Source organism: Salvelinus fontinalis, chromosome 39 (genome assembly GCF_029448725.1).
Source record: "Salvelinus fontinalis isolate EN_2023a chromosome 39, ASM2944872v1, whole genome shotgun sequence".
NCBI lineage: Eukaryota > Metazoa > Chordata > Actinopteri > Salmoniformes > Salmonidae > Salvelinus > Salvelinus fontinalis.
Genome location: NC_074703.1, coordinates 22,139,727 through 22,158,282, shown reverse-complemented (window position 1 = coordinate 22,158,282; position 18,556 = coordinate 22,139,727). Strand labels below are relative to the sequence as shown.

Sequence of the window (18,556 nt, the reverse complement as noted above, 5' to 3'; positions counted from 1 at the left end):
TGCTGTTGGGGTACTGGAGAAGTGGGGAAACACTGGGGTTGTGGTTTGCCTTGCCTGGCTCTTTAAAAGGGTGAATCTGAGTCTGCGGTCACACGGATAGTAGTCTCAGCCTGGTGTGGCTTTTCTGATCTGATATGACTAAAGAATGTGAGATATTTTTCTTCGTTTTTTCTTTTATTGATTGAAACAAAGCATGCCTTTCATACTTGAATGACTGCTCAGTGTTTCAGCTGGTCCAATCTGTGTTAGCAGACCAAGATGAAGAGCACAACAGTCAGAGGATGTCTTCAACACAACACTTCACTAACATGACAAGACATCTCCGAAAAGGAGAGGGAAGAGACAACATGGGCGTACTTTGCCCTCAGTTATCATCCCATGAGAGAAGTATCCTTGTAAAACTGTCCATGCTTTGAAGGCTGTTTGAAACTAAACAGCACCATCCCCACCCACTGAGATGTTTTACTCACACTAAGTTTCTAGGCAAACAAGCTGCTATTTGCATGGGACATCTTTAAAGGGAAGACTGTAAATATGTCTTTCTTTGTTTCTCATTCCCATCTGATATTCTAGAGTGCTTTTGGTGGTTTTATTTGCATGTCTTGGCCGTTTGAAACATGTGGTTAAAACATGGGCCTGTTTGAGAAGAATCACTCAGAGCTTAGATACAGTTTTGTCTTCATGAACTAGTACATGATTCGTGACAAGATTAATACTAAGAAAAATAATTACATAATAGCTTCTTTCTGCAGTGTGGTGTGTTCAAGATCACAACTATTTGACCTCCTTGAAGTTGACAGTGATGGCAAATGCATTCTACCTTTCAACCACATGAGGGTATCTTCGAGATCTAAAGATCATTGAGAGAGCAAGATAATTAATTGTGTCCTGAAAGTATTCTACATTATTTCTATACATTGTTATTTAGGGATTGAGTGGTTATATTGTGTGTCCTCCCATGTATGTCCTACCTGTTTCCACAACAACCAATGTTATGGTGTCTCTTTTATCGGTTGAAATGAACAGGACCTGTCATGCATGCCTTCACAAGCAATTGATGGTTTTACAAATGTTTTTACGCGCGCCTTTTACTGAATGGAACATAATTCAATGAGACCTGTTGAAGACAGAATGTCCAGAAATATCTGTATCCTACCTAACACCATAATACCAACAATATAAATGCATAAAGCACAGATTTCTAAGACTGTATTGATCACATGGATTCATTGATTGAATGAAAAAAATATATTTGGGAGCTTAAATAGTTGTAGTCTCGGCTCTCTACCGTTGTCCCGTTTGGTTTTAACATGGGGTGGGCGGTTTAGCACTGTCATACTCCCTCCACTGTGTCTCCCTCTGCAAATGATAAAACAGTGTCTCCTGGGAGGCGAAAGCGGCACATCCCTGTTGTCCCGGAATCTAAAATCCACCCCATCAGTCCAGGAGGACAACCACATTCACACCACTGCCGCCAAGAGATGACCCGTCCAGTCTCCGCGACCGAAGCCAACGCTACTACCGGGGGGCTTGGAGCTGCATAGCACCAACGCTCCGCCGACTGACCCCAAGAACAAGACGCGACTCACCCAAAGAAGGGAACAGAGATTTTTCTGATACGAACACCCAGGACTACTTATCTTCTAAAGGAATTATCTAGCTAATTTCCTTTTTTCCCCTCACTAAAGCAAGCAGCGGTCGTTGTGTTCAATGACACCATGCTCATTGTCTCGTCTCGCAGTGCGCTGCTGTCCGTCTACTATCCCCAGATCTTCCTCATCCTCACCAGCGGTAGCTACCTGTAGGTTGGCACGTGCTTTTTACCCTTCTCTCCAACAGGTGCTTGTAGAGAGAGCCATGTGATGGTGTGCATTTGTAAGATTTCTTTACATTTTGAATCTCTATTATGCACTAATTTAATTAATTTGTTGATTAGGACATTTGCGCACGTGAAAAGTATGTGTAGTGTGTAATGTATAATGCAATTTCACTATAAAATGATCAACTCAAATAAGCTATTGGAACTTATATAATAGCCTATTGTAAAATACTGGGATGGTATTGGCCTTTACATTAAATTGTTGGTGCCAAACAACAAATATCTGTTTGGTTTTGTGACTGAAAATAGAATATTAATAACAAAACCTATAAGAAAATATTAATAAACAAAACCTATAAGAAAACCACTTAACAAGAATTAAAAACGTTTAATGAATATTTAACATGCCTGTTGAATAGCTTCATTTAAACGTTATTTGACCAGATTTATTTTCCAACTAGCCTAGAAGTTGTACAGTCAATGGAGAGCTGCTCCAACTTCCCAAACGGACAAATGAAATGAAGTCAATATTTTTGATGGATTTATAAATGACTTGTGTTATAGTCACAGTGTTCAATAACTAAATTGATGAGATTACCTGACTAGTAGGGTTTACGCATTGCAACATGACCATGTTCCAGACACGCTTATATTTGTAAAGCAACATATGGAAAAGAACAACGTGTCGCTGGATGACATCCTGTGTTCTGTAGACAGTAAGACTGCACAACTGGTTATTTATTATTACATTAAAATACCCAGGCCCTCACAGAAAGAATGATTACTGCACAGATATGTCTCATACTTGTACAGACAGACCTGAACAATACCTAAAACAGCCCCTTGTTGAGGTTCATGGCTTTAGTTAAAATGTGGGAATAAACGGCTATTAGTCAGAGTTGGTTTGTTGTCTGTTCTTCATCGGCTAACCATTGTTTGCGTTTGTGCATTTTAAAACCTGATTCAGTCACCCGAAGTAAATCTTACACACAGTGGTCCTTTAAATTTTATGAGGGTCAAGTTGCAGGTTTTGCTTGTTTATCTGAAGTTAGTATTTAACATGTTTATTTGTCAGTCTCAAAACATAATCAATCAAGTGAAAACCAGAAGTTATTGGCAATACAATAGAGATATTGGCCCATTACTGTGATTCGGCTCATTTTCAGGGTTACGGCAAGCTACACGAGTCACGCTCCCCATCCTTTTCTCTTTTTGTAAGAGGGCGGTGGAGCAGGGCCATTCCTAAATGACTCAGATCTATAAGGTCACAATAAACAATCTCAGTGACCTGTGAGCTTGTCTCGAACCAGCTGTGTGTCTTAAATCAGCTGTGTGTCTTAAGTGCTCTATCTAGATTGGTAGATTGGTAACTACCTACGAGCCAAACCAAAACCTGACTGATGTGAGGGAACACTATAGCCCATGGGGGGGACCTGTAGAATCTGTAGCTACAGTCCGTGCCACGCCGACTCTGCCCCGCCAACTCTATGCCTTGATGATTAACTATCTCCCTCTCTCTCCCCTCCCCTCTCTCCCCCCCATAGGGCGCTGTCCTCGGTGGTAGCTTTGGGCGCTAACATCATCTGCAACAAGATCCCTGGGCTGGCCCCGAGACAGCGCGCACTCTGCCAGAGCCGCCCGGATGCCATCATCGTCATCGGCGAGGGTGCCCAGCAGGGCATCAATGAGTGCCAGTACCAGTTCCGCTATGGCCGCTGGAACTGCTCCGCCCTAGGCGAGAGGACCGTCTTCGGACAAGAGCTGAGAGTAGGTCAGTCTACCTGCTGCAATTAGTCTAGTCAAACGCACATAACTTGTTAGGGGTGCTGGACTGAAGAAAACTTGTAGGGACAGTTTCCCAGAAGCCGATTAACCCTATTCCTGGACAAAAAAACAATTTTCGATGGAGATTGCCCATTGAGCTTGCTTTTTAGTCTAGGACTCGGCTTAATCCGTGTCCGAAAAATCACCCTGTATAGATGAAGTAGGACCCGCAATGTTGTTGGTCGTACTTCACCTCTACTGTACATTCTCTACAGTGTGGCTGCTCCACACTGAGAGGGATATCATATTAGTTTATGATGATGATGCAGTGATTGCATCAGAATGCCCACCAGACGAAGCATTGGTGAGAGGTGATCATCTGATTGTGCCAACTGGGCAGAATGAGAAGTCACTGGCTTTTCCTGTGCCCCGATAAAAACGTATAGACCTACTGTCAGTGACTAGTGCCTAACTCACAGTCCAACCAATGCAGTCCAAGGTGCATGACACAAAGCGTAAGCTGGATATATAAAAAAAATCTGACCAGCCACTCTTACAGGAAAATGAAAGTTCAATTACAGTTGTTTCTGTTGAACTTCCTTTTTCTTCCCAGTGGCTATGTTCAGGTCAGGGCACTGGTTACAAGAGAGGTTATGGTAGTCAGTTCAGGGCAATACAATTTGGTGAAGGTGGGAGCTATCATCATGGCCAATTTGGTTGTGGTAGTGTGTGTGGTGCTACTCCTGCAATAGAAGCAACGATGGGAGGTTCACAAACTAGACCTCCTCTTCATTAGAATGAAGAGTGAAGATCTATGGTTAGTGAAACTACTTCAGTGAAATCTTCCAGTGAGAATATTATTCTTTCACCATCATCCTCCTTCAATAACCACAGGGAATACCGTACTTTTACTCCATAATATTAGGCATACGGGAACAATTGAAACTTGAAGCCGTGTTGCTAGTGTCCTGAAGGGGTTTCAATCCATGTAGGACAGTCAGTCCTACATGTGACCTCATTGTGTAGAAGTCTGTCCTGCTTCTGGGCTTGAGTTTGGTTTGTGGCATTCATTCTTACAACACTGACTGTCCCAAATACAGTAGATCTATATTAATTATTGTGTGAAAATGAACCAGAATGTCCTTAGAAGTGCAACCTCTCCTAACTATCTATACTCATAATCTCTAACATCGCTCTGATCTGGTTTCCCCTATTTTTTTTTTCCCCCCACAGCACACCAGTGGTATTGGTCTTAATACGGGCTCTCTTATATAACTTGTCTATCATTCAGAAATGTTTTGTTGCGGTCTCACTGTGGTTCGGGAACTGTGTTTAATCCAACAGCTCTGGAAACAATCACTTCTCTCACAGACAGGCGGACTGCTGGATCCAGGATCCATTTAGTTGTTTTATTAGAGGAAAGGAAATGTATCTATTCCTCTGTTCAACGTGGTGTGTTAGGGTTATGGTGTGTTAGGTGGCTAATAGGGACACTCAGCTTGTCCCTCTACTGACTGTATATGTTGGGAGAGATTGATATGGCAAGAACTCTGTCGATCTACTGGGAAGTTGTGGTCAGACTCACCTCTTGGGTTGTTGTTGGTAGTGATGAAATGTTGGATTTGTCATTCACAGGGCCTGGACAGGCTCATCCTGTGGCCAGTTGATCCATTCGAGTTCATGCATGTATAAAGGCATCACGGGTGTCAAGAAGTTCCTCTTCAAACACTTCATCTGATTGCCCTGCAAGGACAGGGAACATACACCATAACTATTGAGTGAGACCGGCTTTTCAGTCTTGACCACTAATCAAGGTCAGCTACAGCAGTTAGAATACCCACAACAATGGAACCAAGCATGTATTACTCTACAATCAAAACACGTTTTATATACTGGGGACGACATTTGGCAGTTCGAGGAAAACCTTCACTATTCTACATTTATTGAAAGGTCAGTTTCCCTGGTTCAGACTGATGAGAGAAGACTTCAGAGTTAGTTTAAAGTTATGGATCAGTGAGCCACAGAGCTAATGGGATCTACGAGTGAGTTTGTCAGGTTGGAGAGAAGCCACCCCATTGCCTTCCACTTGACACCATGCACTAATACTCAGGTTGTTGAGGAGAATGGAACCCAACATAGTATCTTGATTGAGGCGGGAAATATCCTATTACAAGGACAACGCAATAGTAATGTTATATAAAGTTGAAGTCGGAAGTTTACATACACTTAGGTTGGAGTCATTAAAACTCGTTTTTCAACCACTCCACAAATTTCTTGTTAACAAACTATAGTTTTGACAAGTTGGTTAGGACATCTACTTTGTGCATGAAACAAGTCATTTTTCAAACAATTGTTTACAGACATTATTTAACGTATAATTCACTTATAATTCAATTCAATTGGGTCAGAAGTTTACATACACTAAGTTGACTGTGCCTTTAAACAGCTTGGAAAGTCCAGAAAATGGCTTTAGAAGCTTCTGATAGGGTAATTTACATAATTTGAGTCAATTGGAGGTGTACCTGTGGATGTATTTCAAGGCCTACCTTCAAACTCAGTGTCTCTTTGCTTGACATCATGGGAAAATCAAAAGAAATCAGCCAAGACCTCAGATTTTTCAGACCTCCACAAGTCTGGTTCATACTTGGGAGCAATTTTCAAACGCCTGAATGTACCACATTCATCTGTACAAACAATAGCACGCACGTATAAACACCATGGGACCACGCAGCCGTCATACCACTCAGGAAGGAGAAGCGTGCAAATCAATTCCAGAACAACAGCAAAGGACCTTGTGAAGATGCTGGAGGAAACAGGTACAAAAGTATCTACATCCACAGTAAAACGAGTCCTATATCGACATAACCTGAAAGGCCGCTCAGCAAGGAAGAAGCCACTGTTCCAAAACCGCCATGAAAAAGCCAGACTACGCATTGTGACAAAGATCGTACTTTTTGGAGAAATGTCCTCTGGTCTGATGAAACAAAAATAGAACTGTTTGGCCATAATGCCCATTGTTATGTTAGGAGGAAAAAGGGGGAGGCTTGCAAGCCGAAGAACACTATCCCAACCGTGAAGCACGGGGGTGGCAGCATCATGTTGTGGGGGTGCTTTGCTGCAGGAGGGACTGGTGCACTTCACAAAATAGATGGCATCATGATGTATGAAAATTATGTGGCTATATTGAAGCAACATCTCAAGACATCAGTCAACAAATTCAAGGTATTGGCGTGACCATCACAAAGCCCTGACTTCAATCCTATAGAAAATTTGTGGGCAGAACTGAAAAAGCGTGTGCGAACAAGGAGGCCTACAAACCTGACTCAGTTACACCAGCTCTGTCAGGATTTCACCCAATTTAAATTCACCCAATTTATTGTGGGAAGCTTGTGGAAGGCTACCTGAAACGTTTGACCCCAGTTAAACAATTTAAAGGCAATGCTACCAAATACTAATTGAGTGTATGTAAACTTCTGACCCACTGGGAATCTGATGAAATAAATAAAAGCTGAAATATATAATTCTCTCTACTATTATTCTGACATTTCACATTCTTAAAATAAAGTGGTGAACCTAACTGACCTAAAACAGTGAATTTTTACTTCGATTAAATGTTAGGAATTGTGAAAAACCGAGTTTAAATGTATTTGGCTGAGGTGTATGTAAACTTCCGACTTCAACGGTACAGTAATTCATTTCCTTTCCATGCTATAAATGTTAATGGGTTTGTACTGAAATGGAAAGCGGGCCATTTGAAAGTCTCTTACGGGTATTTATCGTTGCTTTGACCGTGTAGTTTGACGGAATGATCAATGGTATAGCAGATGTGAGAATGTATCATGTGGTTGTGGGTCTATAACCTATGATAAGTTACCACCACCAGCTACAAAAACAATATGAGTAATGTTCACTTAACATTTATCTAGCGTCTTTAAGCTGATTTGTTTGTTTATTAACTTCTTATAAATAATTTACAAGACGTTACATTACATCCATAAACAACTTGCCTAGAGTGAAGGTAGTGAGTTCAAAAACGTTACATTGTCAGCTATAGAATGACAAATGCGCTGGCTGAAGCAGAAACCAACTGGCACACATTAAGTACACTTATAGATAGGATCATCTACACTGAACAAAACTATAAACATAACATTTAAAGTGTTGGTCCCATGTTTCATGAGCTGAAATAAAAGATCCCAGATATTTTCCAAATGCTAAAAAGATTATTTCTCTCAAATGTTGTGCACAAATTTGTTTATATCCCTGTTAGTGAGCATTCCTCTTCTGCCAAGATAATCCATACACCTGACAGGTGTGGCATATCAAGAAGCTGATTAAACAACATGATCATTACACAGGTGCACCTTGTGCTGGGGACAATAAAAGGCCACTCTAAAATGTGCAGTTTTGTCACACAACACAATGCCACAGATGAGCGTGCAATTGGCATGCTGACTGCAGGAATGTCCACCAGAGCTGTTGCCAGGGAATTTAATGTTAATTTCTCTACCGTAAGCCAAGACCCAGGGCCTCATTTTAGGCCAATGTCATTTTAGAGAATTTGGCAGTACGTCCAACTGGCCTCACAACCGTAAACCACGTGTATGGCCTAGTGTGGGCGAGCAGTTTGCTGATGTCAAATCAAAATCAAATCAAATTTTATTGGTCACATACACATGGTGAGCAGATGTTAATGTGAGCGTAGCGAAATGCTTGTGCTTCTAGTTCCGACAGTGCAGTAATATCTAACAAGTAATCTAACAATTTTCCAACAACTACCGAATGAATACACACAAATCTAAAGCGATGAATGAGAATATGTACATAGAAATATATGGATGAGCGCTGGCCGAGCGACATAGGCAAGGTGCAATAGATGGTATAGCCAAAGTTCTTCAGCCTCCTGAGGTTGAAGAGGCGCTGTTGCACCTTCTTCACCACACTGTCTGTGTGGGTGGACCATTTCAGTTAGTCTGTGATGTGTACGCCGAGGAACTTAATCAATCAAATTGATTTACACAGCTGATGTCACAAAGTGCTGTACAGAAAACTTTCCACCTTCTCCACTGCTGTCCCTTCGATGTGGATAGGGGGGTGCTTCCTCTGCTGTTTCCTGAAGTCTACGATCATCTCCTTTGTTTTGTTGATTTTGAGTGAGAGGTTGTTTTCCTGACACCACACTCCGAGTGCCCTCATCTCCTCCCTGTCTCGTCGTTGTTGGTAATCAAGCTCACTACTGTTGTTTCGTCTGCAAACTTGATGATTTGAGTTGGAGGCGTGCATGGCCACGCAGTCGTGGGTAAACAGAAAGTACAGGAGGGGGCTGAGCACGCACCCTTGTAGGGCCCCAGTGTTGAGAGTCAGCGAAGGGGAGATGTTGTTTCCTACCTTCACCACCTGGGGGCGGCCCGTCAGAAAGTCCAGCACCCAATTGCACAGGGCGGGGTTGAGACCCAGGGCCTCCAGCTTGGTGGGTACTATGGTGTTGAATGCAGAGCTGTAGTCAATGAATAGCATTCTTACATAGGTATTCCTCTTGTCCAGATGTGATAGGGCAGTGTGATGGCGATTGCATCGTCTGTGGACCTGTTGGGTCAATGTTGGGTCAACGTTGTGAACAGAGTGCCCCATGGTGGCGGTATGGGCAGGCATAAGCTATGGACAACGAACACAATTGTATTTTACTGATGGCAATTTCAATGCACAGAGATACGGTGACGAGATCCTGAGGCCCATTATTGTGCCATTCATCCGCCACCCAGTTCTTCAATGGCCTGCATACTAACCAGACCTGTCCCCCTATTTCCTTATATGAACTGTAACTTTAATTGTTGCATTTATCTTTTTGTTCAGTATATATACTCTATAATACTATAGTACATATACTACTATAGTAATACTATAGTACATACAGTAGTTTTTACTGTATCTGCTGTACAGACACAGATACAGTAAGGCTCCTCTGGACAACCAGCAGATGTCACTTGGGTTTTATCAGTGGAGTCTTACCCAGGCCACCTGTTAAAAATTAGGGCTCTGACAAGAGTCAGTTCGACAGAGACTATCAAATAAGGAATGGTAGGTATTTATTAGCCTGTTACAGGTTAATTACATTAGACTAGTATAAGGCCGAACTGCAGTCAGGTCACCTAGTAATGTAAAGTGTGGATGAATTTTGTTGTAGTGGGCCACAAGCCTTTCATTAGGCCACAACATAAAATACTATACTGTATTGTAACATAAACTCATACTCATACTATGCACTACAACTCACCTAGGACTAGTGCAAGATAACTCCCTGCCGCTCTCTCCCTCTCTCTCCTCCCCAGGTAGCCGAGAGGCGGCGTTCACCTATTCCATCACGGCGGCTGGCGTGGCACATTCGGTGACAGCGGCGTGTAGTCAGGGAAACCTGAGCCAGTGTGGCTGTGACAGGGAGAAGCAAGGCTACCATGACCAGGAGGAGGGCTGGAAGTGGGGAGGCTGCTCGGCCAACATCAAGTACGGCGTGGAGTTCTCCAGACGCTTCGTGGATGCCCGAGAGATCAAGAAGAACGCCCGACGTCTGATGAACCTGCATAATAATGAGGCAGGACGAAAGGTAAAGTGACTGACACTGCTTGTCTTGTTCACTGGGGTTTTAAGACACCTAACAAACATGTAGTTGTTTCTGTAGTGATCTAGAATATCAGACAATAGAATATAATACAACTCAATCAGGAAAGTATACTGAACAAAAATATAAATGCAACATGCAAAGTGTTGGTCTCTTGTTTCATGAGCTGAAATAAAAAAATCCCGGAAATGTTCCATACGCACAAAAAGTCTATTTCTCTCAAGTTTTGTGCAGATTTGTTCACATCCATGTTAGTGAGCATTTCTCATCTGTCAAGGTAATCCATCCACCTGATAGGTGTGGCATATCAAGAAGCTGATTAAACAGCATGATCCTTACACAAGTGCACCTTGTGCTGGGGACAATAAAAGGCCACTCTAAAATGTGCAGTTTTGTCACACAACACGGATGTCTCAAGTTTTGAAGGAGGGTGCAATTCGCATGCTGACTGAAGGAATATCCACCAGAGCTGTTGCCAGATAATTGAATGTTAATTTCTCTAAAACATTGTTTTAGCGAATTTGGCAGTACGTCCAACCAGCCTCACAACCGACCTCCACATCTGGCCTCTTCACCTGCGGGATCGTATGAGACCAGCCAACCGGCCAACTGATGAAACTGTGGGTTTGCACAACCAGAGAATTTCTGCACAAACTGTCAGAAACTGCCTCAGGGAAGTTCATCTGTGTGCTCGTCTTCCTCACCAGGGTCATGACCTGACTGCAGTTCGACGTCATAACCAACTTCAGTGGGCAAATGCTCACCTTCGATGGCCACTGGCACGCTAGAGAAGTGTGCTCTTCACAGATGAATCCCGTTTGTTTTCTCTGGATTGATGTGTATGACAGCGTGTTCCAGTTCCCAGCAATATCCAGCAACTTCGCACAGCCATTGAAGAGTGGGACAACATTCCACACGACACAATCAACAGCCTGATCAACTCTATGCGAAGGAGATGGTTTTCTGGTTTTCTGATCCATGCCCCTACCTTTTTTTTTAAAGGTATCTATGACCAACAGATGCATATCTGTATTCCCAGTCATGTAAAATCTATAGATTAGGGCCTTAGGAATTTATTTCAATTGACTGATTTCCTTATGAACTATAACTCGGTAAAATCTTTGAAATCGTTGCATGTTGCATTTATATATTTTTTCAGTGTAAATATAAGTTCAGAGGAGACCGCATCGCTGTGCTAAATTATGCTATACTAGTTTAAAAACAGAGTGTTTCAGAATGTGTGTGTGTGTGAGAGCACATGCGTGTGTGCCTGCCCATGTGTGTGCGTGAACTCGCCCCTGTGTGTATATATGTGTGTGTGTAAGCGGAGGGAACGCAAGGCCAGGCAAACCGGTTGCCAAATGGAGTCCTGCCATAACCCTGCAGTCCCATTCATTGAAATACAGAGCATTAAGTCAGGATACAGGATATTATTGCAAAGTCTCTCTCTCTTCCTCTCTCGGTGGCAGCTCCCAAAACCATACTGCTGCACCACTGCACACACTGAACCAACCTAATCAAGAGCCAATTCCCCTAACTTGATAGCAGGGCAGATCAAGAGCAACAGGCTTGATACACTGATACACTCGTACATGATAGGCTAGAAGGCTACAGTACTGGCCACCCAGTTAGAAGTTTTTAATTCCTATTGACAATGCATCAACACTGATAGATATTGCTTTGTGTTAGAATTTTCTATTCTTTTTTGGGGAACATTAGTCTACATAAACATTTCAGATTTGGTCACAACTAAACTCACATTTCTGGCCCTCGCTACATATTCGTCGCCAGACCCACTGGCTCCAGGTCATCCATAAGTCTATGCTAGGTAAAGCTCTGCCTTATCTCAGCTCACTGGTCACGATAACAACACCCACCCGTAGCACCCGCTCCAGCAGGTATATCTCACTGGTCATTCCCAAAGCCAACACCTCCTTTGGTCGCCTTTCCTTCCAGTTCTCTGCTGCCAATGACTGGAACGAATTGCAAAAATCGCTGAAGCTGGAGACTTATATTTCCCTCACTAACTTTAAACATCAGCTATCTGAGCAGCTAACTGATCGCTGCAGCTGTACACAGCCATCTGTAAATAGCCAACCTAATCTACCTACCTCATCCCCATATTGTTTTTATTTCGTTTTCTGCTCTTTTGCACACCAGTAGTTCTACTTGCACATCACCATCTGCTCATCTATCACTCCAGTGTTAATTTGTTAAATTGTAATTACTTCGATATCCACGGCCTATTTATTGCCTTACCTCCTCACGCCATTTGCACACACTGCAAATAGACTCTTTTTTTCTTCTATTGTGATATTGACTGTACGCTTGTTTATTCCATGTGTAACTCTGTGTTGTTGTTTGTGTCGCTCTGCTTTGCTTTATCTTGGCCAGGTCGCAGTTGTAAATGAGAACTTGTTCTCAACTAGCTTACCTGGTTAAATTAAGGTGAAATAAAATTAAAATAAAAACTGTCAACTGCGTTTATTTTCAGCAAACTTAACACGTGTAAATATTTGTATGTACATAACAAGATTCAACAACTGAGACAAACTGAACAAGTTCCACAGACATGTGACTAACAGAAATGGAATAATGTGACCCTGAACAAAGGGGGTCAAAATCAAAAGTAACAGTCAGTATCTGGTGTGGCCACCAGCTGCATTAAGTACTGCAGTGCATCTCGTCCTCATGGACTGCACCAGATTTGCCAGTTCTTTCTCTGAGATGATACCCCACTCTTCCACCAAGGCACCTGCAAGTTCCCGGACATTCCTGGGGGGAATGGCCCTAGCCCTCACCCTCCGATCCAACAGGTCCCCGACGTGCTCAATGGGATTGAGATCTGGGCTCTTCGCTGGCCATGGCAGACCACTGACATTCCTGTCTTGCAGGAAATCACGCACAGAACGAGCAGTATGGCTGGTGGCCTTGTCATGCTGGAGGGTCATGTCAGGATGAGCCTGCAAGAAGGGTACCACATGATGGAGGAGGATGTCTTCCCTGTAACGTACAGCGTTGAGATTGCCTGCAATTACAACAAGCTCACTCAGATGCAGTGGCACACTGCCCCAGACCATAACGGACCCTCCACCTCCAAATCGCTCCAGAGTATAGGCCTCGGTGTAACGCTCATTCCTTCAACGATAAATGAGAATCCGAACACCACCCCTGGTGAGACAAAACCGTGACTCATCAGTGAAGAGCACTTTTTGCCAGTCCGGTCTGGTCCAGAGATGGTGGGTTTGTGCCCATAGACGACGTTGTTGCCGGTGATGTCTGGTGAGGACCTGCCTTACAACAGGCCTACAAGCCCTTAAGTCCAGCCTCTCTGGACTTGCGGTTAGTCTGAGCACTGATGGAGGGATTGTGCGTTATTGGTGTAACTCGGGCAGTTGCTGTTGCCATCCTGTACCTGTCCCACAGGTGTGATGTTCGGATGTACCGATCCTGTGCAGGTGTTGTTACACATGGTCTGCCACTGCGAGAACGATCAGCTGTCCCTCCTGTCTCCCTCTAGCGCTGTCTTAGGCGTCTCACAGGCCAGTTGCAATTTATTGTCCTGGCCACATCTGCAGTCCTCATGCCTCCGTGTCTAAGGCACGTTCACACAGATGAGCAGGGACCCTGGGCATCTTTCTTTTGGTGTTTTTCAGAGTACGTAGAAAGGCCTCCTTAGTGTCCTAAGTTTTCATAACTGTAACCTAATTGCCTTCAGTCTGTAAGCTGTTAGTGTCTTAGCGACCGTTCCACAGGTGCATGTTCATTACTTGTATGGGAAATGGGAAACAGTGTTTAAACCCTTTACAATGAAGATCTGTGAAGTTATTTGGATTTTTACGAATCAACGTTGAAAGACAGGGTCCTGAAAAAGGGAAAAAGGTTTCTTTTTTTTGCTGAGTTTATATACAGTAACTCAACCCTAAATGGTAAACTGTCATCTGTCAAGTGTGTCCGCTAAATATATCCGCAAGACAGCAAAACTTAAATCACACATGAAACCTTGTACGTTATACAGGTTTTGGTTACATGAGAGTTCTGGTCGTTTATTCTGTCCATTGTGGTCCTTAGGAAGGTCAAGTTAGTAAGAGAGTAGAGGCTTGAACCATAAGTTATTTTCCCTTTATTTTTATTACACATAGCTGAAATATGTAGTCCATATGGACTTTAGGCTATATTGCAGGAGATGCCCTTAATTAATAGACGTAATGTATTGTAGAACTGTTGAATGAATGGAAAATACAATTTGTGGATATGTGGGCTGGCCTAAACTCTTTCATACAAATCTCCAATTCACATCACTTTGAATTAAGTAGTTAAGATGTAACTCTTAAGAGTGTGCTTCCAAACTCAATGACAATGGCAGCATGTGTCTAACTAGCCTGATCCACCATCCTGACCGCTGGGCTCAGTTTGTTTCACTTCACGCTATCACCTAATTTGTGTAGAGAAACAGAATGTAAGCTCGTGAGATCAGGATGGATCAATGACATTACTCTAAAATACTTTAAGCTACCTACACACAACTATTCAACATTTGGGATTTGCCAACTCTTACTCAAAGCCTGTATCTAACCCTCGGGTCATGTCAACCTTTTCCAAACCTTGTATCCAACCCTCTTCTCTCCACTCCATCAGATCCTGGAGGAGCGTATGAAGTTGGAGTGTAAGTGTCACGGCGTGTCGGGCTCCTGCACCACCAAGACCTGCTGGATCACCTTACCCAAGTTCCGGGAGATTGGCTACATCCTGAAAGAGCGCTACAGCGAGGCGGTCCAAGTCGAACCGGTCCGGGCCTCCCGTCTCCGCCAACCCTCCTTCCTTCGGCTGAAGGAGGCGCGGGGCTACCAGAAACCCACGGACACAGATCTGGTCTACCTGGAGAGGTCTCCTAACTACTGCGAGGAGGACACGGCGACAGGGAGCACAGGGACGCGGGGGAGGCTGTGTAACCACACGTCACCCCATACCGACGGCTGCAATCTGATGTGTTGTGGTAGAGGCCACAACACCCACCAGTATACCCGCGTGTGGCAGTGCAACTGCAAGTTCCAGTGGTGCTGTTTTGTGAAGTGTAACACGTGCAGTGAGAAGTCTGAGGTGTTCACCTGCAAATAAAAGATGGATGGACGGTCAGATGGATGGAGGGGGACGGAGGGATGAAAGACGGAGCTGGGAAAAGGGACAAGGCAAGGCCATGAGAGAGGATACAAGGAAAAAAGGATACTAGGACGTGGACTTAGTGGGGGAAGACTTCAGGAGGGACTCTACAGAGTGGATTTGGAAAATTGCTCGATTCTTCACGGCTTCATTTTGCACATTGGACGTCCTACTTGATTTTAAAAAACAAAGAAAAGATTAAATGTACTAAAATGACTGAGAGAAAATACTTTGAGAAGTAGGCAAATAATGTTTTCTTCTTATGTGCTGACTGGAAAACTGTGATGCAGATATACTATGTGTTGCAGGATATTGATGAAGTGCAAGGATTGTGGTTGTTCGTTTTTCTGTATCCAACCAAACAAATCTGTTATTGGAAACATTGTGGACCAAAACTTTATCAAGTGCAGTTTTCACCTCCTCGGTAATAACACTGCTCAAAAAAGCTAAATAATCTCGACATCTGAAACAGGGAAGAAAAACCCCCGGATTATCTGACATAATTACAACCTCAAACTGAAAACGGTACGTCAGCAAAGTGCCTTTTGACTGCGATGCGAGGTGGATGGAGAGAGAAAGGAGCGTGGTTTCAAGAGACTGACTTTGAAAGGGTGGTGTACCTTGACTATCCAGTCACACTGTAATTACAATGCCTTCAGAAACCATTCACACCCCTTGATTTTTTTAGTGTAGTGTTACAAAGTGGTATTAAAATGGATTTGTAATTTCCTGTCAACGATATACACAAAATACTCTATAATGTCAAAGTGGAAGAAAAATTCTAACATTTGTAGAAAACTCATGAAAAATAAAACACGAATACATCTTGATTAAATAATTATTCAACCCTCTGAGTCAATAAATGTTAGAATCACCTTTGGCAGCGATTACAGCTGTGAGTCTTTCTGGGTAAGTGTCTAAGAGCTTTCCACACTTGGATTGTGCAACATTTGTCAATTTTTATAAAAATTCTTATAGCTCTGTCAAATTGGTTGCTGATCATTGCTAGACAACCATTTTCAGGTCTTGCCATAGATTTTCAAGTAGATGTCAGTCAAAACTGTAACTCGGCAACTCATTCACTGTCTTCCTGGTAAGCAATTCCAGTATAGATTTGGCCATGTGTTTTAGGTTATTGTCAACAACAAAACATTTGATGAAAATGTAAGTTGCTCTGGATAAGAATGAAATGTAAATGTTGAAAGGTGAATTAATCTCCCATTGTCTGGTGGAAAACAGACTGATCCATGTTTTCCTCTAGGATTTTACCAGTGCTTAGCATTCCATTTATTTTTTACCTGAAAAACTCCCCAGTCCTTAACGATTACAAACATGCACATAACATGATGCATACACCACTATGCTTGAAAATATGGAGAGTGGTACTCGTAATGTGTTGTATTGGATTTTCCCCGAACATAACACTTTGTATTCAGGACATAAAGTGAATTGCTTTGCCACATTTTTAGCAGTATCACTTTAGTGCCTTGTTGCAAACAGGATGCATGTTTTGGAATATTTGTATTCTGTACAGTACAGGCTTCTGTCTATTCACTATGTCAATTAGGTTAGTATTGTGGAGTAACTACAATGTTGTTGATCCATCCTCAGTGTTCTATCACAGCCATTAAACTCTGTAACAGTTTTAAAGTCATCATTGGCCTCATGGTGAAATCCCGGAGCGGTTTCCTTCCTCTCCGGGAACAGAGTTAAAAACAACGCCTGTATGTTTGTAGAGACTGGGGTATTGATACACCATCTAAAGTGTAATTAATAACTTCACCATGCTCAAAGGGATATTCAATGTCTGCTTTTTCTATTTTTACCCATCTACTAATAGGTGGCCTTCTTTGTGAGGGATTGTAAAACTTTTCCGAAAACAGAATTCCACTTTGACATTATTATGGGGTAATCCATTTTCAATTCAGGCTATAACACAACAGAATGTGGAAAAAGTCAAGGGGTATGAATATTTTCTGAAGGCACTGTATGTTTGAACACTGAAAAGAAATGATTTATTTATGTTAAGATATCTTCAAACTAAAAGGTCTTATAGTATGGATAGCAGTGTTTAATATATATTTTGTTCTCTTTGATTGCTACTGAAGTTTACCAGAGTTAGTGTGGCATTAAGCATAAAGCCACAACAGTAGAGTACAAAACATTTTTCTGCAATTCTCATTTTCTTAAATCTGTGCATTTCTATCTATTGTCAGTAGCATGTCTAAGTAGTTATCTTATTATTTTGCGCTCACCATCCTTCCTCAATTCATTGGACATGATTTGAACATGTTACTAGGTGAATTGGTGAGTGCTGCACTGGATCATTTGACCAAAAGAGCCCAACAAAGCAACCCGTTCAAGCCCATACAAAGGAAAAAGAAAACATGTCCCTATTTCGGTCTCAATTCCAACATGGTGGGGGGTAATTTTCCCCATTCTGAGATGATGCGGTGTAAGCGTTATGGAGCCCCATGGGTGATACACTGCACATACCCACGAATACCAGAAACATGGAATTTCACTTTCGCTCACCCCTTGCATTCAGGTCTATACCAGCAGAGTTAAAGGCAACCTGTCCTGAGAATAAGTATTTTGCCTAACCATATAATACAGATCTATGGAAAAAGGGCATGGGCCAGGGGTCATTGAGCTATTTCAGGCATCGACCTTCTATGTATTCAGCGATTGTTTTATTTAGGCTTTATATAGCTAAAAAGCAAATAATATATTTTTTATATATGGCACTTTGTTTTCATTCATTGTCACTGTTTAAGATTTGAGAGCTACAATTTATTCTCTCTGATTTATTAAAGTTGCTGTAGTGTACATAGACCATGTGTTCGACAATTAGCCCAGATTATTTTATTCTCATAATTCTCTATAGCTCCTGGTTAACTTGGTGGATTATCAAGAAATGCGTCGGCAAAATGTTAAGTATTAAGAAAATAAATGGATGTTACTGATCCAGTGTTGGAGTGGATGTCGGCCATCATGAGAAATGATTACTTAGCTTTTAGGCCATGCAGGATTGTGTGCACCACAGACAAATGGATAGTTATAATTTTTCTAATAAAATCTGAGCATCCTTTAGTGATTTATTGGGATTCCTGTCCAAACTACTGTACCACTGTCTTTAGACACAAAAGCATACTTCAATTTACACAAGACTGACCCATTCTCTCTGGAGAAAAAAA

General features: G+C 42.4%; 1 protein-coding gene across 1 annotated transcript; it reads left to right on the top strand.

The window, feature by feature from the left end:
* The first annotated feature begins 1,421 nt into the window (after positions 1-1,421).
* Positions 1,422-18,330, top strand: wnt7ba (wingless-type MMTV integration site family, member 7Ba). Its single transcript, XM_055905230.1, has 4 exons — positions 1,422-1,801; positions 3,364-3,590; positions 9,913-10,184; positions 14,838-18,330. The coding sequence occupies exons 1-4, from the start codon at positions 1,719-1,721 to the stop codon at positions 15,315-15,317; spliced, it is 1,062 nt and encodes a 353-aa protein (XP_055761205.1). The 5' UTR covers positions 1,422-1,718; the 3' UTR covers positions 15,318-18,330.
* The last annotated feature ends 226 nt before the right edge of the window (positions 18,331-18,556 follow it).